Source organism: Peromyscus leucopus, chromosome 5 (assembly GCF_004664715.2).
Source record: "Peromyscus leucopus breed LL Stock chromosome 5, UCI_PerLeu_2.1, whole genome shotgun sequence".
In the NCBI taxonomy this organism is placed as follows: domain Eukaryota; kingdom Metazoa; phylum Chordata; class Mammalia; order Rodentia; family Cricetidae; genus Peromyscus; species Peromyscus leucopus.
The window spans coordinates 28409140-28430535 of record NC_051067.1 but is presented as its reverse complement, the minus strand read 5'-3'; the positions used below and the strand labels follow the sequence as shown (position 1 = coordinate 28430535).

General features: G+C 45.4%; 1 protein-coding gene across 3 annotated transcripts in view; it reads left to right on the top strand.

The window, feature by feature from the left end:
• Cdyl (chromodomain Y like) overlaps window positions 1–21396 on the top strand; it is a 225444-nt gene that overhangs the window by 138205 nt on the left and 65843 nt on the right. For all 3 annotated transcript variants that reach the window (XM_037205798.1, XM_037205797.1, XM_037205799.1), the window contains one exon: window positions 16778–17444. In XM_037205798.1, coding sequence (XP_037061693.1) covers window positions 16778–17444 — 667 coding nt within the window. The remainder of the gene's footprint in view (window positions 1–16777; window positions 17445–21396) is intronic.

Below are 21396 nucleotides of genomic sequence, written 5' to 3'. Positions count from 1 at the left end.
CTGCTGGGTACCAGCTGATTTGTTCTGTGCAGTTTAACTCAGTATACCTGGAATTCCTTGGTTACAAGGGTCTGATTCTGGCCAGGTTGTAAAAAGATCCATGGTCAATAAAAACCAGCTTCTAACATAAAGTATGCATTCTCTATTAAGTCACAGTTGCCCATCCATGTACATATGTAGCCCTGGTCATGAATTTAAAGAGATTCCCAACTCCAGTCTCTAGAATCCAGAAACAAGATAGCTATCAAGAGTATTGGTTCCCTTTTCTTGAGTTACTGTGGGTGCCTTTGTGGGCACTGACTTTATTTTTCTAACAGTTTGTGTGGACAAACAGAACTCTCCAGGATGCAAACTAAGAGGTCCTCCACCTGGCATACAGCCCGAATGAAGGTTTTTAGCTCTGAAAGACTCAAGTAGATTCTGCTGGGTTTTTTGTTTGCTTGTTTGAGCTTACTGTCTGGTTTGAGGCTATGAAATGGGCTTTAAGTCTGTGAATAAAGGTACCAGCAGGTGACAACTGACTCCTCCAACTTTTATTTTCTAGAAGAAAGTCATCCTGGCTTTCACTTAGAACCCTTAGTGTTCTGGGAAACAGTGTTCTTTACAGCTGCCCTGTGAAAGAACTACACTTGATTTAACAAGGAAACAAATTGAACTCAAACCTCTGCAGCTAGTTTAACGAATGTAAAGGCCTGCTGTGGATACCACTGTGAGCTACGTCTGGGATGATAGAGAAAATATCATGATAGCTCTTTAATTTGTTCATCTTTAGTTTGAAACTCCAAAGCTGTTTCCTCACAAATAGCTTAAAGAGATGGCGTTTATTCCCTAGCTTGCGTAGGACAAGGTCTCATCAGTTCACCTGAAAACCCAGCCGTTCCTTCCTGGCTGCTCTTCAGCGTGTCTTTTTGCAGGTGGACCTGCCCCACTTCCTGGTTAAAAGAGAAAAGCAGTACATGATTTCTTGTTCTTTGGAGCAGAAATGAGGTCCTTTCATGCTCAAACGGAGGAATTGTCAGCGGCCTCACCAGCTGACCAGCAGGCTTCCTGGCCGTTTGCGTTCTGTCCCACCCTTCTCTACCCCAGCCCCACTTTGATGCGATTGGTTCCTGTTGCAAGATGGTGTTTCCCATGAGGCTGAGTGATGTCAAGTTTCTCCAAGTAAGCCGTTGTTTTCCACAAACGTATCAGAAGCAATCAAGAAAATAAACCACTTTTCTCAGATTTTTGTAGATCTGTAAAGCAGGTATTCAGGGCAGAAACTGACCTTAGTGCTTTCTGCCTCTTGTAGAATTCTATACAGTTTGCCAAGGCACAAGCAGGGACAGCTTGCTTGTGTATTCCTGAAAAGAAAAGACAGGGTCCAGTGAGAAGAGTTGAAAATGACAGTGGCTAAGAATATACCATTGTGGATTTTTTTTTTTAAATATTCTCAAATTGAAATATACTGAAACCCAAACCAATGTAATCTGGACCCAAATGCTATTAGTACAAAGCATAGAATACCAAAGCTGAGCTAGAAGATGTTGCTTGGCAGCCCAAGAGGAAGAGAATCTCCTGAGAAGGACCAGCAGTGGCACTGAGTGTGAGTCTCAGCAGCAATCTGAAGCACGAAGCTTCTGGACACCTTCCTAATGGAAGAGTTAGTTAGCTGAGAGCTGATGGGACCCAGGTAAAATAGACACCTTCACACAAGCACTGGGATGCATACTGAAAACCGAATCATCAAAGGATATTTGAGAGAGAGAGAAAGAAGAGAAAAAGAGGAAACCAGAGCCAGAATGATGTGAGATACAAAGGATGACTGGTAAGCCAAGAAAGAGGCGGCAGCAATGTTTGAACAGCCAATATTAATGTTGGTGAAATAAAATTTAAGTGAAAAGTTTTATAGCATCAGGAAGAATCACAAGAATAATCTTTTATTTGGATAGGAGGAAGTACATTTAGATGTAATTAACAGACAAGCGTTATCTTAGTTACTTTTCTGTTGCTTGCTGATGAACAGGTTTTTGTGGCTCAGTCTCAGGATGCAGTCCATTGTGGCGGGAATGTCAAGGAGTCGGGAACTGGAAGCAACTGTTCACATCGAACCCATAATTAGGAGCAGTGAATGCTTGTACTCAGTTCACTTTCTCTTTTTCATACAGTCAAGGATCCTAGCCCAGGGAATGAGGCCACCCACAGTGGGCAGATCTTTCCACCTCAGTGATGCTAATCAAGATAATCAGCCACAGGCATATCCACAGGCCCACTTCCTAGATGATTCTCAATCTCACCTTGACAATTGAGATTGTCACAGGCATATTAGATGATTTAAGGACAACCACTTAAAAGCGTGCAAATTGTGAAAAGGGAGAAAGAAATATACAAAACAAGAGTACATAGAATGAGACCATCAAAATAAATGCAAATAATTTAATCACAATAATTAATGCCAGAGCATCAGATACATGAAATAGAATTTTAAAGGCGAGAAGACAAAAGGTGTTCATTGTTTAGTGGGCATGAGCACATTTCTCCGTGAAGATGAGGTTATTTTAACCTTGTCTGCCTCTGGCAGCATGGCTTCAAAATACAGAAAGCCAAGCTGACAGAAGTTCAATTCTGTAGTTGGTGGGAAATGTTCGAAGACTTCTTAAGTATTTAGAAGATTGCTCAGCGAGAAATTACAAAATCAGACAGTTGGCATAACTACATTCTGAGCAGGGGGGGATGTAGAGAGCTCTACCTTGAGTAAGTAGATTTTCAAGAAAATTTCCTCCTCCTCTCCTTCTCTCTTCTTTCTTTCTTTCTTCTCTTTCTTAGATGGGGTCTGGCTGACCTTGAACTCAGAGAAACACCTGCCTCTTCCTCCTAAGTGCTGGAATTAAAGGTGTGTGGCACCATGCCTGACAAGTACGTTCTTAATTTGTCCTTGTACTAGCCACAAAGCAGCAGACACCAAGAAAGACGAAATTCCTACTAAGTTCTCTGATTGTTAGTTCCTAGATTGGAACTGAATGTTTAATTAAGCGTTCTGGAAATTTGAACTCATTATCTGTGAGCTGTTGAGGAACTCACAAGGGAATTAAGAGAACACCTAGAACTGAGTCACTGTTAGCCTTGTGTTTGAATTACAGATTAGAGGAAGAGCATTGGGAAAGTCAAAGAAGAAAAAAGGGTGCCAAAAATAAGAACAGAAAATAGTGATAGCAAATGAAAGCATGGATCCAGTTGAGAAGATACAAACTAAAACTTGCCCCTTTAAAAAAGAAGTGGAGGGCGAGAGGGTTGGGCTACACATTGGGAAGGAGAAGGAGTTTGCGTCTGTCTCCATCAAGGTGAACACTGCAGTCCTTGCCCAGACTGACTGAAGAGGAAGGAGAGCATCATGGAGCCAGTTCACGGACACGACCTCCATGCCTGCACACCCCCACGCCACACGCCTCCAGACCCACAGAGTTCACTGGTGTCTTCTCCTCACTCCAAAGAGCGAATCACCCAGATTTCACCTTTTCTCTTCAATTTTCAGACTAATACAAAATTTGTATCACAAATAGAACAGTAAATGTACTCACACCCACACAGTCATCTCATGCTAACAGTCACATACGTTGTCATTTTGTATCTCATCTGTGATCTCACAGCTTTTCTTGGTGGTTTAGTTTGTTGTTTGGCGTGTGTTTTAAAGCAAAATCTGTTAGTTCTTCAGATGGTTTTTAGCTTGCAGTAGAGCTGTGTTTTGACTAACCTATTTATTGTAACTTGAAAATACCCTAAAGTTGAGCAGCTACCACCGCGGGTACCACCCACTGAGCTCTGCAAAGGTGCGGTAGAGAGCCACCTTCCTGCTTGTTTTCTTGCTGGCTGGAGGCTGTCACTCACCACCTCGACAGAACAAAGTCTGATGAGGACAGCTGAAGGCTGGTTGTACCAGATCCACAAGTTTAAAGAGCACAAGAAGAGAGACGCAATAGGGGCTACAGAGAAGGAATGAGTGGCAGCGGAGACCCAGGAGAGTGGCATCCGCCAAACCAAGTGGCTTCAAGAGGGGACAGTCAGAAATGCCAGGCCACATTAGAACCAGGAGGGCAGGACTTCGGGTATATGGGGGAGTACGTTGGAAAGTCCTTTGTACTGGGTTTTGGGGGAGAATACGAAACAGCATTGCTGAAATCAACCATTACAGGGCTCTGTCAAGTCGGGTAGACGATGATAGATTAAGGAATATGTATTCATAAAAACTGACTGTACTTGGGAAAGAACGGTGGAAATGAGCAGTAACTGACCGGAAGAGCATGCACAAGTACAAGAGGAGATGTGGGAATGGAGTCTGCCCGAGTGAGTACCCAGAGCGGACCTTTGAGCCCAGGAGGGTCGGCCTCGTGAGGTTGATGCTAGAGAAGGCTCTGGCTTCCCTGCCAGTGTCTGAAACGTCTGTGCAGAAGTTGTGGAGATTTTGACTTCCTCCAGTGTGGTCATTCTGCCTCCTCAGTGGCCTCGTTTGCCATTAGTCGTAAATGTGCGGGCAGTGTCCGCTTGTGTTTTGTGGACTGTACACAACAGCCTTGCTGTATTTCACACAGGAGTGAGTTTTAGTTATTCCTCTGGTGGTGTGTTCATTGTTGTTAGCAGAAGATTGGGTTTTTAAACAACACACTAACAGCTTATAATTGATGAGAACATTTTTAATTAAGCCCAGTGGATGAGATCTACAAATGTTTCTTCTGTGAAGAGCCTACCTTGTGCTTGGTATATTCTGTACTTGGTTTACCTTGGGTGTGCTTAGGGATTTGTATTATATTCTTTGCTGTTTTTTTTTTTTTAATTGCTGTAAATTACAAAATGTAAAATACTTGGCTAAAGAACCTTAGAGGAGATTTATTGGAGCTCACAGTTTAACAGAACACAGTCAGTCAGGACAAGGAGGCAGAGTGGGGAGCTACTTCCTGCTGTGGCAGAGGGAGCCTGCTCAGAGCTCTGCCCTTCAGGAAGGAGGGCTTGGGTATAAGCCAAAGCCGACTCCCTCAGGCTCACCAAACACAGGAGCCTGCCCGTGACTTTTATGTCCAAGTCATTACAGGGCTGGATGTTTTGTTCATGGAACATGAGATTTAAAAGTGAGTATTTTAGCAAAAGTTTAACAAATTTAAGACAAATTCAGATAAACTGAAAATAGAACTAAACAAAATTCCCAGCCTCAGAATTCCTATTTGTCTATTTTTAGCACCCCCACAGTTCATCTTTGTCTCTATCCATTTAATAAAGCTAGGCTGTACAGCACAGTACCAGTCATTCAGTTTCACAACAGGAATTTCTTTATATGACTTCTCCAAGCTTCCCATTTAGCATGTTTGGTTTGTGTGGCCTGTGAGAAATAGCAAACGCATTATTCTGTTCTGAGGCATCTGAAGAGGAATACAGTTGTGAAATGAGTTTGCATAGTTGTTCTTACAGTTGCGGTGCTGTGTGGAGAAGTTCTGTTTCACCCCGTGTGCACAATACACTCATACAGATTTGATTCAGTTCGGGCTCTGTGGAGTATGTGAGCAGCAAACACGTTCATTTGTACCATTCTGCATGTATTCAGAACAAAAACCCCTGGAAAAGTAGCTTATTAGCAACTTCTTTTCAGCAACATTGACTTTAAATTTTGTAAAATTCATTTTGATTTGGGTAAACCTCTTAGGAAAAAGTGACTAGGGCTGGCAGGATAGCTCAGTGGGTATACTCATTTGCTGCCAACTATGACAGCCTGAGTTTGAGTTTGATTTTTAAAATGGGTAGATAATAAAACAGGTGTCAGAACGTTAGCAAGAAAGATCTACTTGATCTTTTTATTCATAGAGAATTCTTGATCTTTTTGAGGTGAAGAGAGTTACAATGTATAGTGTCGTCATGTCCTCTCTTGCGTGTTCTGAGTATCATTTTATTGCTGTCCATCTAGTGCTTGCATGGCAGGGGAGAAGTATGATTAGGCAGTACTGTGATGTGCAGTGCTGATAACTTAAACTATAACCTTTCTCTTTGTCTTTGTTGTGAAAGCTACCTTAATATTCAATACTTTGGAAAATACGGCTAGTAAACTCCTGCCTTAATTCTGCCAGTCTGCTTTAAGAATAGACTGGGTGGATACCACTAGTACAGAATCCTGTTATCAGGAAGTAACAGATGAGGTGCATTGTGTGGTGCTTGTAAGAGCCTGGGGCGAGATGCTTGAGTGGGAACAGACGGGATGCAGTCAATCCCCGCAGCACAGCCATGTAGAGTTCTGCTCTCTCCTGCTCACTCACTCTCCTGCTCTCTCACCTGTCTGAACCTATACGCATATGGGTGTCTCCAGTTACGCCTTAGATTCCTTAGCTGAGTCTCCCAAACAAGAAGGCTGCTTTAAAGCCTTTCGTGCTCCCAGTAAGATTGCAGCGCTCTGTAAAATCTGCAACTCAGGCAGCCTCCACAGTCAAAGATGTTCCCTCACACCCTGGTAGGCCTTACACTGGGTGAGATTAAATGGTATTCATGCTTACTGGTGGTTTGTTTTCTTTTATGAATTGCTTAGAACTTGTCCCACAGTCAGTTTGTAGCGTTGGCCCTATTGATGTGGAAGATAAAATCACGTAGGATGAATTTTCTTCTTATGCACAGCATCTCTGTCTGATTCTGCGGTGGCTCTTTTGTGTATGAGCACACGTGTTTAGTGTCGGCCTTGGGATCGGTAGGCTCTGCTTCTCCAGCACTTAGGCCTTCGGAACTGTTATGCTGGCTTCCTCACGGGAAGCCCTGTTGCGCAGCTGTGGGCTGCTGTGCACCCAGTGGCCGCTTTAGCTTCTGTTGGTCAGAAGCTCTTCTCCGGCCAAGAACCATGTAGGCGATCCTCTGTTGTGCAGTGGACTATATGAGATACAGTTGAAAACACATAGGTCCTAGATGTCTAGAATCTTAACAGATGTAGGCACCTGTATAACTCCCCTCTGCTAGACACAGGGACCGTTTCCACCCACAGAACTCACTTGTGTCCCTATCATTGCCCCGCCACACACCAGCTTTGTCCATTTTCTTGGTTCCTATCAATGCTGTCATGTAGCATTTCACTGCTGAACAGACAGGTTTTAGTTTCAGTCTTGTCATGAGTCAGTAGTAGTCCTGTGCTCTTAACAAACACCCACAATCCATCAGCTTACTGGGAAGAAAGATTGGTTTTGGTTAAGGGTTTCAGAGATTTAAGCCCATGCTGCTGGACTCCATTGCCTTTGAGCCTGTAGTGGAGGCAGGAGCAGGTAACGGAGGTCACCTCATCTCGAACTGGAAGCAGAGATAAGAACGGGCTGGGGTTCTCAGTGTCCCCTCCAAGGACATAACTCTCAATGACTGAACTTACTCCAACCAGCTGGAGTCGACCTTGTACAGTTGCTACTGCTACCTCCCACTAGCAGACCATTACGCCTGTAAAACATGTTTAGCGGCATGATTGTTAAGCCCAGTGCGACTTTTGAGTTTAGAAGCAGCCTTGAGCACAGTGAAACCTTTTGATCTTAACTAGATGCTGATTGGGGGGAGGGGGGCAGGGAGAGGTGGGGTGCGTCCTGCCAAATGATGCCTTTACAGTTTCTTTATAAAGACAGAACTATGTCTGGTTTAACACTTTGCTAGAAAAGACAGTGCATTTCATTGACATTTCTCAGAGGGGGTCTGGTGGTGTAATACTATGTTTGTATCAGGGTTCTTGTCCCCCACCCCCCTTCAAACATTGTAACATAATCCCTGTGGCAGTAGTGTTAGTCAGTATTGGAGGTCATGATGGCCCTACCAGGTGACTTGTGACTTCATAAAAGGCCCCAGAGTTTGCCAGGACCTTCTACTCTGAGATCACACAAACATTCCCATCTGGTTCAGTCTGCTTGCACCTTGACTGTGAGCAGTTAAGTTCTATTGTTCATAAATAGTGTGAGCAGCCCCAACAGGCAAACGCAGGTTGGTATTGAGCTCAGTGTTTTACATCTGTTCCCCCACCCTGTGCTTGTGAGACTTTTAAATTTTGATGAAGAATCTGTTTTCTTCTTCCTTTCATGTCTACACTTTTTGTGACTCAAGAGACCTTCATCTCTTCCCACACCATAAGGATGGTTTCTTGTGTTTGGTCTAAATGCTTCATGTTTTAGATTTTATTACTGGCCTACAATGTATTTTTTACTAACTTGATAACAAGGTTTGTGGCTCCATTTTATTTTATTTTTTTTAGCTAATGGATATATCCAATATTCTGGTATCTTTTTATTTTGTGGTTACAGGGTCTCATGTAGCCCAGGCTGGCCTTGGAGGAACAAAACATATAACTGAAGATAAACATCTTACTCTCTTGCCTTTCTCCTGGGTTCTGGGATTACAGGTCAGCTTTGTGGTGGCTGAGGATCAAATCCAGGGTTCCGTGCATGCTAGCAAGCACTCTACCAACTAAGCTTTGTTCCAGGTCTCCCAGTCCCATTTATCGAGAAAGTTTGATCAAGTGGGTTACGAAGGCCTTTATAATCAGCAGAATCAGTGTGTATCTGCGTGGATGGGTGTTTTTCTAGATATTCCCTTACATTTCACCGACCGTGGCTGTTATCCCCACATTCCCTTGGCAGGATAACTGTTATTACCCAACCACCTGTCTATCTGATATTGCTGTATCTTTACTCCAAATCTCCCAGGTGTTGTGATCCTCAGACCTGCCCTTCCCTCTTTGGAGTAGCCAGTTTGGAATGGAGGGCTGACTCAGATGGAAAGAGTGTAGGGGAGTCTCTGGGGCTCAGTGGGAAGTGCCACACTGAAGACCTGGGTAGCTGGCCCTAGTAGCATCCTGCCTTTATGTGACAAAGTGGCACACCTAAACAGCTGCTAGTGTGTGTGTGTGTGTGTGTGTGTGTGTGTGTGTGTGTGTGTGTGTGTATTAGATTTATAAATAGAGATGTAGATATAAAAAGATATAGATATAAATTTCATATATATGTGGAATTTATTGGAATGAATTATAGGCAGCCGTCTAAATAATCCAACAATGACTTGCTATAGCTTTGAATAGAAAGCCCAAGAATCTAGTAGTTGCTCACGAGGCTGGATGTCTCAGCCGCTCTTCTGTATATACTGGAGTCCAATGCCAGTGAAGGAATGGATGTGCTCGCAAGCCGAAGGCAAGCAGGCAAAGACGTTCCTTCTTCCATACCTTTATATAGGTATTCAGCAGATGTAGCCCAGATTAAAGGTGTGTCTGCCCATCTCGAGGTCTGGATTAAAGGCCTGTGTCTTCCTGCCTCAAGATCCAGATCACAAGTGTGGCCTCCATTTCTGGATTGCAGTTCATTCCACATATAGTCAAGTTTATAACCAAGAATAGCCAGCACAGCCATTGAAACAAATGGAACATGGCTCTTCTGCTCTTGGGCAAAAGTCAAGGGTCCTCACAGTTCTCTCCTGTGAATCTTGTTACATTTGAGCTAGTCTCTACAGTTGGCCATCTTTTGTTCTGCTGCTTAGAAAACCACAGATGGCAGTGTAAAGTCACACGTCTTTCAGCTTGTAGAGTTGTTGGGGTCACTCATGGATGTCCCAGGTCAGGACCAAGCTGCTCTGGGCCTCAGTGCTGCAGAGACTGGCAGAAACACCAAGTGGCTCCACTTGTGCCCCACTACACAGAACTAACCATGGACACCTGGAAATGCCCTCCATTTACAACTAGCATTTAGTCACCCCGGAGAAAGGATGGTGCCACCTGGCTAGTCTGGTGGACAGCCAGAGAAGTGGACTGTTGCCAGACAGGCCCTCCAAAAAAGGGACGAGCTTCCATAATTTGAGCCAAACCACTTATCTTAACACAAGCAGTGCAGAAGCACTATTGGAGGCAGTCCCCGTGGGTCCCAGTGACACAGACACAGCGCCTCCAGAGCCAGTGTGCACGCTTGGGGCTGTATCTCTTGTGTGAAGGCCAGGCGTTAGCTCATCCCCCTCTCAGAGGTGTGATGACTTTCATCTTAGGGTTGAGACTAGAGCCTCAGCTGCTCACAGAGATGTTATCAGAAGACCATGCAGCCTTCGTGATACAGTGGGAATCTCCAAAATGAAATTCCATTGATAATTGGATCACCTCTGGAGGGATCATTGACATGGCTGTGCATTAGCTTCCTATGAGCCTTTACCCTGCATGAGCCCTGGTCATGGTCACAGAGTGGCAGGATCTTCATCCTGTACTCCTTTTGAAATGACCTTGTCCCTGGAAGATACTCTGTCAACCTTGACATGCTGGCCAGGGGTTTATGACAAAACACTTTGTATTTCCTCAGGGAACAACAGGGTCCTTGCTAACACTACAGCAGCCAGAGATAAATGTCAGCTGAGTGAATGAATCCTGTTTCCCTGCTACTTGACAGCTTTATGCGGCCTGTCAGACACAATTAAGAGGCGTGGTTTTGGGGTGGATTCTACTTTTCATTTGTCTTTTTCCAGTCTGAAGAAATCCCTCAATATTTCTTGTAGAGAAGATCCCATTAACAGAATTTGTCTTTATCTGGAAATTGGTAGCACAGTCTCATGCTCACAACAAGAAGTTCAGACAGTTGTTTGGAGGAGAGAGTAGAGATGTTCCATACAGGGCTTGGAAAGGGAGGGACCTGCAGCCTCCTTCCTCCTTTATCAACAGACCGCAGCAAAGCGGTACATTGTTGAAAGTCCTAGATGTGCATTCAGACAGCCCGTAGCTGAGGGCCAGCATTCTGTCTGGCAGTCAGCAGTATACTAGCAAGGCAACCCATTGTGGTATCTGATAGAGTGGTCTCTGAAGTTCTGTACTAATTCACACACACACACACACACACACACACACACACACACACACACACACACACACCCATCCTCTTCCCAGACGCTGACATACGTTGGCCTCTCCCCTACCAATATCTGTAGCCCTGCCCATTGTAGAACTTTACATTTCTGGATCCATAAATGTATACAGTAAGTATATACTCACGTGCAATTGTCATTACGTCTATAGCACACAGAAGTGTAGTCTGTTTCAGTCGATGTGCCCACAAATAGAGCAGTGTAATTCGTAAAGCCCACAATGACACCCCCAAACAACAAAACATGGCAAGGAAAGTGACATCACCGCTAACAGAGGACCCGATTAGGGTTTAAATAGAAGATGTGTTGTCCACCCTCTGGAAAGACTTGACGGTTTAAGACCAGTACCTTGAATGTGCTGTACCGCTTGGTTCTGCTGTCCATTATTCCTGATGAGAAGTCAGTTGGGAGTCTTACTGGAATTCTCTCCTCAGAAGTTGTTTCCTTGCCTTTGTTTGCAGAATTATTGCTTGGATGTATCTGGAGTCTTCCCACTTGTAATTTGTTACATTTTCTGGTTGCATTTACTACTCATAAAGAAACTTGACTGGGGAGGTAGGCAGCTCAGTAAACAAGGCACTTGCTACACAAGGGTGAGGCCTTGAGTTTGAACCTGCAGAACTCACATATATCTGGGTGTGGTAGACACACCCACAATCCCAGTGCCCTTACAGTGAGATGGGAGTTGGAGGCGGGACATCCTCCAGGCTTGTGGGCCACCAGTGACGGTGTTTTGAAAGGCTGTCTCTTCCTGCTCTCTGCTACGCTGTGGTTCTCGGACCCTAAGTTCTCACTAGGAAACCTCTGTGGGTCTCTACAAATCCTTAAGGGCTCAGTCATTTTCCCCCACTGGTTCATCGTCTCTGCTGACCAAGGTGTCTTCTGACTTAGCCTTTTGCTCTTTTATTCAAGGGCACTTTTGCTGGGGGGTCTTACAGATCGACTCTCCTGGGACAAAGATGTCTGAACCACTACTCAGGTGTAACCTCTGACCTTTGCAGCTCATTCCACTTGACCTTTCACTCCTTCTCATCAGGAAATTTACATCTTTGCCCTTTTTTTCCCAGAGACTTCAAGACCAAACAGCTTTGCTACTTTAGAGGGGTGATGTCTACTGTGCCCTTTGCTCTTTAGGCATTTTCAGATCCGGGTCCTGAGATGGCAGCTCTTTGCTTCTGGGTTATGCAAGTGTATGTCCTGTGTGGCTCCACAGAGAGGATATCTTTCAAACTTAGCCTGCCCAGCACCATACACGTCACCCACGTACCTTTATTTTGCTGATTCTCACAGTATTCTTTCTCTGTAATGAGCCATAGCCATTGTGGAGTCATTCGTTGACTGTGGTTTCAGGGGTCCTGGGACACATCTTTACTCAGAAACTTGCCCGGGGTTTGAAGGCGTTGATGAGTTGGTTTGGTCCTCATGCTTCTGTGATGGGTCCTGTCTGCCACCTACCTAGATCTCTGTTTTACTTTCAACCCAGGTTTGTCCGCTGTCTGCTCTCTGAGTCCTCCCAGCTAAAGCAGGACCTCATCACTCCCTCTGCTTTCTCTTGGGGTTTCCTTACAGTGTCTTCAGGTAGTTGTGTTTAAATTCTTCCTCATTTCACCTGTGGAACGCTCTATTTTTGTAATATAGATGCTCAGCTTCTGATGGGATTACCTCTCGATAAAACGGTTAGAAGTTGAAAACGTCAAAAAATGTGGATCACATGGTACCCAAGGAGCACTTCGCAGCTCCTCACCCCTTAGTCAGTCCGCTGTTTCCCGTGGTGGCTGCCGCTGCAGCTGTGCAGCGCAGCAGGGTCCAGCTGTGTTCCCAGTAGCCTCGGAGGTCAGGATTCCAAGTTTGAAGTACAGTTTCTACAGAATCTACATTGCTTTCATGCCAGGATAAAGCCGGAAAGTGTGTCAGACTGTTACATAAAAACTGTCTTTTCATTGTTCTTCACAGTAATGACAGCTTTTTTTCAGTGGCAGGTATGTCCGCTTCATCTTGTGCCTCTTACGGGTTACCAAAGTTCTTCTTCAAGTAGGGTTTTCATGTGCTGTTCTCTCCACTCGGCATTGTTTGTGATTTCATGCTGGTCCAAAGAACCTCTCATGCTCCTGGGCAAACCTGCTTCCACAGGGCTGGTGTGGACAGATCTGATGTGCCAGAGTTCTGCTGTCCCAGCTTTCCAACTGGCAGTGGCGTTTGGCTTGCCTTGGGCTGGCTTTTCTTAAAGTGCAGCGGTAACTGAGTTAGTCTTCTTTGGTTGCATCCCTCCTGAGCCTTTCTGCCATGTGTTCCATTCTGTCTTCTGCAGTCCTGAGCACCTTGGTACACATCACTGGACCTGGGGACCCCAGACTGTGGTTCAAAAGAGATGCTTGGGTGTTCAGCTGCTCCTTGGCAATTAATTTCATAGCTTTGCAAGTCATCAGAGGGAGTCTGTAATATTACAGAAGGTTGAAGTTCACTTGTCTCAATATTTTGGCTTTTAGATTGAGTTTTAGACGAAAATCCTAACTCAGTGAACTTCAGTTGACTTACTGTATAGACAAATAAGGGCATAGGGTTTGAATTTCATGTTTAAATTTTTCATTCATTTCATGTGTGACTCTGGGTAACAGTTAAAGATAGTGATTTGGGTGGGATTTTCATGCCTTCTTCCTTCACTGAGTCATGGCTTTAATAATGTAAGAGCTTCTCTGGGCCTGCCTACATGTTAGCTCCTTCCACAGAGAATGATTTTGTATGAGATTCTAGGCACGTCCTAAGAGATTGTGGAAATAGTTATCTGGGGTGTAGACGCTCAGAAAGAGCCTGAGGTTTGAATGAAGAAAGGGGAGTTTTTGTGCTCATCTGTGACAGTTTTCTCCCTCACCGCTGTGAAAGGACTTGGGAAGTCATTTTAGGTTTACTCTTCCAACACTGTTGAATGTAAGTGATGCCTGTTTGCAGATTAATTAATGTTGGCTGCTCAGATCCATGGTCAACCCATAGTAGTTTGCCGTGTTGTGGGAGCCCATTCTCGGGTTCCTCGTGGCTTTACCCAGCAGGTCCACATGGAAGATGATTAGGACCACGGGCCTGAGTGCAGGTGTCTGAGATGGTCTGCACTTGGCTGTGCTGGGGGAGGAGGTCTTTTGCTCCACCCCTTGGCGTCTCTATAAAAACCCTGGAGCAGAGACAGTCGGGGCCCGTTGGAAAAGGCTCCAGGCCCTCTCGAGGTTTTCCTTTATTTTCTATCTGTTCATCTCCACAATATTCTCCACAATAAATCCTTCTATCTAATATTTCCTGCTGCTCACACTCAAGAAAACTCTGGGAAGCTGTGGGGGTGGTGGGTAAACGCCCCACACCATGTCAAAGGAGACAATGTCCACCAGTGGGGGCAGGAACACACTCAGGTCCCTGGTTGTGTGGTTTGTATTTGGTGCCTTGTGTGTAGTCTGTAGAGTCTCCTGTATCTCCACCTCTCCAGCTCCAGGGCTTATTGTTCCTAGTCACTATGTTGTGTCAACTTGCATGCTAAATCCTTCACAGGGTTTAGTTGCAAGTCTGCACCTGAGTGCCTGTTTGCTCCCCACAGTCTGAGGGGCTAGCAACTACAGATCATGGTGGACTCAAACAATGGACCTTATATTTTAAATAGCCTAGTAAATAAAATGTTTATTTAATAGCCCAAGAAACTTCAAGATTCTCCACTTACAGCTTTTTTAGATGTCACTGATTTTGATTCTGCCCCCTTGCCTCAGAGTTGAGTGATTGGAAGAACATGTGGGCCTGAAGAGTTAAACTGGTGTTCTTTAGCAGTGCCCATAAGGCTTAGTAGCATCTTCCTTTGGCATCTCTGAAGAGTCCAGTCCTGAGCATTTGGGAAGCCCACATGTGTACCCAGTTAACTGCCGAGGCTGCTTCCTATACTGCATCTCCTTTGGCAAAGAAGAGGGCAGGGTCCTGGGGGCCCAGAGGAAAAAGCCAGCATTCAGAATAAAGGAGAGAAAAAGCATTCTGTGTCCCCCACATCCTCGCCTCAGCTTTAAGTGAGGAAAAGAGGGTGTTCTGGTTGAGTGCACACTTACTGGGGTAGAAATGGATTTAGGGGAACAAAACCAGCATAAAACATAGTTTCCCTTTAAGACATAATCTCTTTCCCATGCACATTTAAAACTTTTTAACTACAGCTGCCATGAAATTGATTTTTGTGAAATTTTCCAGAAATGCCCCTTTTACATCCATTGAAAGGCTTGCATCTGTGTGCATAACTATTCCCAAGCAAAGGAGCATGGCAGTACCTTTGCAGGCCTCTCCTCTGTGTTAACCTGCTCTGCAGATCAGCTCACACCTTCCCGACAGCAATTCTTCACTCAGGCGCGCTGTTAGTTGTGAAATCTGCCTCCCATGGAGACTAGTCTTTCTGTTCTTAACCCTCCTCACATAGAAGCAATAAGGAATGTTTAAATTGAGGCTGTTCTACAGTTAAGGGCTTTATTTGTGTCTGTATCTTAAGTAAATATGTTGGAGAATTTGTCTTTCTTTTTTTAAGAATAAGGAATATCTTATGATAAAGATTGGGTGTCTCCACTTGCACAGCCAGCCTGCATTCATTTGGAGTATTACAGAACTTGGCATGCATGCACTGGGTCTTTCTTCTAACCTGTAACTTTGAAAGAAACAAACTGATGTTTTGAGAATTGGTGGGCTTAGACCTTTGTGGCCTTAATTAAAGAGCTGTTAGCTGATATGAGCTTCTGCCTGCCAGACATGACACAAAAACCATACCTGACCACTGTGGGACAGTCTGGTGGCTTTTACATTAAGTGTGGGTATCACAACAGATTATGGGTATTTCTGCAATAATGTGGGCATTAATGTCAAATATTTTCCTTCATCTGAATTATAAGTCTGCCTTGTACACTTAGAGTGTCAAAGTAATAGAATACATCACAATAACAGATACATACAAAGCCAAGGGTGTACGTAAATTTAATACGCAACATACCAGTCATCACTAGATCAGCATCACCTTCTTTTAAAGCTGTTAGCATAAAGAATAAAACCAAGATTGGAGGGACAAACGCCTGACTGTTCTGGAGCATTTCATTAAGAGGACTGGCCCTGGTGTCAGTGAGCACTTCAAAGTCACGTTTACCAGGTCAGCTGTGCCCCACAGAAAGCCCTTGCTGTTCATGGCTTACTGCTTGCTGCAGCCACCTAGGGATGGCCTTCGCTGACTGCAGATGGCACGTACTGCCCCAGCTGTGAGGAGTAGACCCCGCTCAGGTGGTGGGGCTGAGGGTCAAATTTAAAAGCCCCTTTGAATCATAAACTAACTACCTCATGCACAGCTGTGGATATCTTTTTGTTTTTATAGCTACAAGTGTATTTCCAGTTTATACTTAAAGTGGAAGATATAGTTCTGAAATTAGCAATATTTCTTGTGGTTAAAACACAACTGGTGTTTTAAGACAGGGTTCTTCTGTATAGCCCTGGCTGGCCTTGAAATGGCAACAATCCTTCTGCACTAGCCCCGATCTTTGGAAGGCTGTATCAGTTCTGTTTTAGTTTGTTGTATGGATTTTTTTTTTTTTTTATAAAAACATTTTAACTGATATTAGCATCATAAAAAAAACTCACATGTTAATGGGGTGCCACCATTATAACATTTTGATTTCTGTATATTCATACATTTTGAGTATAAAATATAAGCATGTAGTTTGAGCTCATGGCAAGGACATTACCACTCTATTGCCTGCCCCTCCTTTTTTTCTTCCTCCTGATTGGGGCAGGAAAGAAAAGATCAACTTTATGGCCTGTGGTAGTGGTGATTGTAGTAGTCATGATCATGGTCATGGTGATGATAATGAATGTTTCCTTGTTAAACTTATAGCTTTCTCAAGTAATGAGGTTTGTTTTTTAACCTTTCTCTCATACATAGGTGGAAAGGATTGTTGACAAAAGGAAAAACAAGAAAGGAAAGACAGAGTATCTGGTGCGTTGGAAAGGCTATGACAGCGAGGATGATACGTGGGAGCCGGAGCAGCACCTGGTGAACTGTGAGGAATACATCCATGACTTCAACCGGCGCCACAGCGAGAGGCAGAAGGAGGGTAGCCTGGCCCGTGCCAACAGAGCCTCCCCCAGCAACGCTCGGAAGCAGATCTCCAGGTCCACTCACAGCAACCTCCCCAAGACCACCCCCAAAGCACTTGTGGTAGGCAGAGATCATGAGTCCAAAAACAGCCAGCTGTTGGCTACCAGCCAGAAGTTCAGGAAAAACACAGCCCCATCTCTTGCAAACCGCAAGAACATGGACCTCGCCAAGTCAGGGATCAAGATTCTCGTGCCTAAGAGCCCTGTAAAGGGCAGGACCTCGGTGGACGGCTTTCAGGGGGAGAGCCCTGAGAAGCTGGACCCTGTGGAGCAGGGTCCCGAGGACACCATAGCACCAGAGGTGACTGCAGAGAAGCCCATTGGAGCTTTGCTGGGCCCTGGTGCAGAACGAGCCAGGATGGGGAGCAGGCCCCGAATACATCCACTAGTGCCTCAGGTTTCTGGCCCCGTGACTGCTGCCATGGCCACGGGCTTAGCTGTTAATGGAAAAGGTGAGTGTCTAGGTGGGCTGTGGTGAGCTTTGCTCATGTGCTGAGCAACAACTCTAGAGGGCATATGTCCTTCTCTAGAAAGGTTCTTCTCACATCCTCCTTGGGGGAGAGGGCCACACAGCTATCTCCCAGGCCTTTGGGAGCTTCTTTCTTTCCTCAAAGCCTTTGGCATGCGTCTCCCATCCGCACTGGCTCGCCCTTTACCGCCCACAGCTGGGTCATCACTTCTCACTGCTCTACTGGGTCTCTCCCTAAACAGTCTATGATTGTTTTGATTTGTTTTTTTATAGCAAGTTTATGGAGCCAGCAGCCTTCCTACGTCTCTCACACACACTTTCATTAAGAATCTACCTGTGGTTTCTCATGTGGCCCACATAGATTCAGAGACCATACTCTTTGTTTGCCCATGTGAATCACCAGAAATGCTTCCACCAGTGAGGGCGTCTTCAGGAGTTTGCTCTGTGGATGTGCAGATGGTCAGCTCCTGGTGCATCTTGTTTGGGAGTCGGAGCTCACTCGGCACAGTGCCAATCTGTTACCCTCTCCGTGCTTCCTCTCATCTGTGACCTGCCCATTTCCAAAGGTAGCCTTCCAGGGGCTCCTTCTGTGGTGATGCTGTGTTAACAGTTTGTGCTACATCCTTCCCTTCACTAATCCACACCTTACTGGCTGCCTGGTTTTCAGGGTTACTCATCCAGACCCCATTGGCCGTTCTGGTCTTTTAAGTCTTGAGCCTGTCTTCTTCTTGCCACAGCTTCCTCAGAATTGACTCTCTGTGAGGGACTGCTGACTAAGCCCAGAGCCTCAGGCTGACCGTGTAGGCGCTGTAGTATTGAGTCCCAGGCCCAGCTTCACCACAGCTTTCCACAGCTCTCCTGCTTCTTGCCTTTTGACACCTCCCATCCATTTCACGTACTTGGACAGAATGGTACCTTTGGACCAAGCTAGTGAGTTCTTCTCACTTAAGTGGCAAGAACACTTCTGAATGTTCCTGGGCCACTGCCCCAACCTGTGCAGGCATCATGATGGCGTACCCTGGCCTGTCTTTCTCATCTGCCTCCTGAGCTCCAGCTGGATTGCAGCCTTCACCTCCTGGGCCCCTTCTCCTGGCCATCTTACAGTGGTCGCTGTGTGTGCACCCCACTCCAGTTTCGTAGACTAATACGGCACACCGTGGTGTGGGGTTGCTGGGGAAGCTACTCAGCTCCACAGGTGAGAATCACAGGAGCATTACTGTCAAGCCTGTCATGGTGTGTGCCGCAAGTTTTCCTCTTGGCCTTGGCCCTTGTGGTCCCTGAGCAGGCTAGTAAATAAAATCTGGTGTCTCACCAGCATTTTCCAGATACATACTAGACCCAAGGTCCTGCTCCGCTGGCTGCAAGTCAGCCTCACATGGGATGAGCGCTCACTTATGAGTATGGTGACATTCCGTAGCCAGGAGGATCATAGACATTCAGAGGTGGAGGAGACTATTAAGTACCTGCTTGGGAGCTGTTTCCCCATGTAGGGAATTCAAATCCGGAGAAAGTGAAAGTTCATAGAAAGAGAGACACGGAGGGATGAAAACAAATGTTTCAGTTCATCTCCTGTGTTCTCCCCATAGTGCCTGTACCAGTCAAGGGGCATCTGTTCTGGGCTGATGACTTGAGGCCAGGCATTGCGCTGAGCTCTGGGCACAGTGGTCGGCAGAGCGACACAGCCTGTGAAGTAGCAGACCCCACTCACCACCTGTGTTTTATGGCATGTCAGCGAAGAATGGGCTTCACTTTTCCTAATGACGTAGAAACCGAGAGGACTATTGATGTGAAACTACAGCAGAGCAACATTGTGTGTCTGTGTGAAGAGTCTGACCAGAACACCGCTGTGTTCATCTGTGTATGGACTGTATCCATGGTTGTCTCTGCTACAGGGACAAAGCTGAGTCCTGATAGGGCCCATGTGGCTTAAAGTTTATTAGTCCCTGCAACAGGAAGTCATCCTTTTTTTTTTTTAGGCCTTTGCTTTTAACTTTGGAGTAGAACGCAAAGGCTTCAGGAGACCTGTGATGCTCTTGTCATTCTGGAAAGTTTGTCTGTGTATTGTTAGTGGGAGGGAACCTGATGATATTCAAACCTTGGACTCAGCAAGGCTGAGAACGCCAGCGAGCTACTCTAAACCAAGAAGGCCAGCTTTGCTAGGTTCCCATGCTGTCTTTCTCTTGCTCCCTCATGTGACCCAACATGGACCGGGCCCCTCTTACGTTTCCATGATCTGCAAAATCCCGCCCTCAGCCAAAAGCCTCTAGTCCTTGTGTAAGGAGGTTACTGGCTCCAGTTTCAGGATTTGGTGGCTTCCCACTCTTAAAAAGTTCTCATACTGCTGCAAAGGTTATGTGAGCCTGAGATCTCCAGCTTTTAATCTTGCTGTGGAGCTCAGTGGGTTGGTGTGAGAGTCACATCCTGAGACTTATTTCTCAGCCCCTGTTCCTTCACAGTCCATGCTCCCCTTTCTGCTTGTTGGTCAGGTAGAGTGCTGTGCTGGAATACTGGTGAGAACAGTGTCCAGTGAGGGGACAAATAAAAGCCACTTGGGAGTGTTTTTAGGACAGTGGGGACCAATCTCTTCTTCCAGCCTATGTCGAATCTAGACTTGCAGATTAGTAAAATGAGTACCTCCTTGCCTAGGGCCTCCACCCCATTGGCAAGTCCTTTCTGAACAAGTGAGATGGCAAAGCAGCTAGACAAGACTCAGGTGTACCGGTACCCCTTCCTTCTGAGGCTGAGAGATGGTTTTCCTGTCCACTACAGTAGCATGAAGGCCAGTGGGGACAGGGGCAAGACTTGTCAGAGACGTGTCTTCCCTGGGGCTGGTTCTTGAGAAAAGCTTGTGGGTGGGCTGCAGTAGACCACATGCTCACAGAAGGTGGGCGCTTGGGGCCTTTCTGGCCCAGGAGAGACGAGGACAAGTCTTCCTGAGAGCCAAGCATTCCCTCTCCTCAGTGATGAGCCGTGAGGCCGAAGCTCTGCTCAACTGTTGGTCCACGTGCATAGATCTTTTAAGCAGTTGTTTGTTTTTACTTTGCAGATTAATTTTAGAGCTGTGTAAGAAAACGGATTTGTTTTTCTAAAACTAATTGAAGCAGATACTGGTTGAGTCATTGGGAAATGAACCATCTTTCTGTTCAAAACATTAATCATATGTTCAAGAGATGTATTTACCACTGAAAACAGCTTAGACTGTCTGAATCAGAATGAAAGTTTGGGGCCATTAATACACAAACACTTTAATACATACCCATATGCACATTTGGTTTTTAACTATTTTAAAGATGAATGCTTAGAAAGTAGATTTATAGCTTCTCATTAATGTAGATAAGGTGTTTTCCTACTCCTCCACTAGGAGGTCAGAGATCATTCCTTGCTCTAATTACCTACTGAATTAATTTTATAAAAGAAATAATTTCTTTTGAAAGCTGTTGTTACAACTTTTTTTCTGTACACAAATTCAAGAAGGAAATATGAGACAATATTGTCAGGAAACTATCCTCACCCCCACGGGGCCCCCCTCTCCCCTTTTTAGCACATGGAGCTGGCTATTATTCAAGTCAAAGCCATCCACTGTCCTGGGAAAGTGACTGAAAGGCCTTAGCTTGCCGGCATTCATCTCCCCAAGTATGTGGACTTGTGGCCTGGTTTGCTTTCCTTTTCTTTTCAGGGAAGTGTTAAGTTTCATGATAACAGCTCCTTTTTAGTCCCATAGGGCTAATGACGCAGGTAAGATGAAGTCGGAAGACCGGCACCCCACTGCTGGACCACGAGGAAATGTGTACTTGCAAAGAACGGCCAGTGGGCAGGGTATAGTAGAACGTGCCCATAATCCCAGTCCCCAAGAGGCTGAAGTGGAAGGATTGCTGTGAAATTGAGGCTAGCCTGGGCTACTTAGTAAGTTTGGGGTCATAGAGCACCACAGAGTA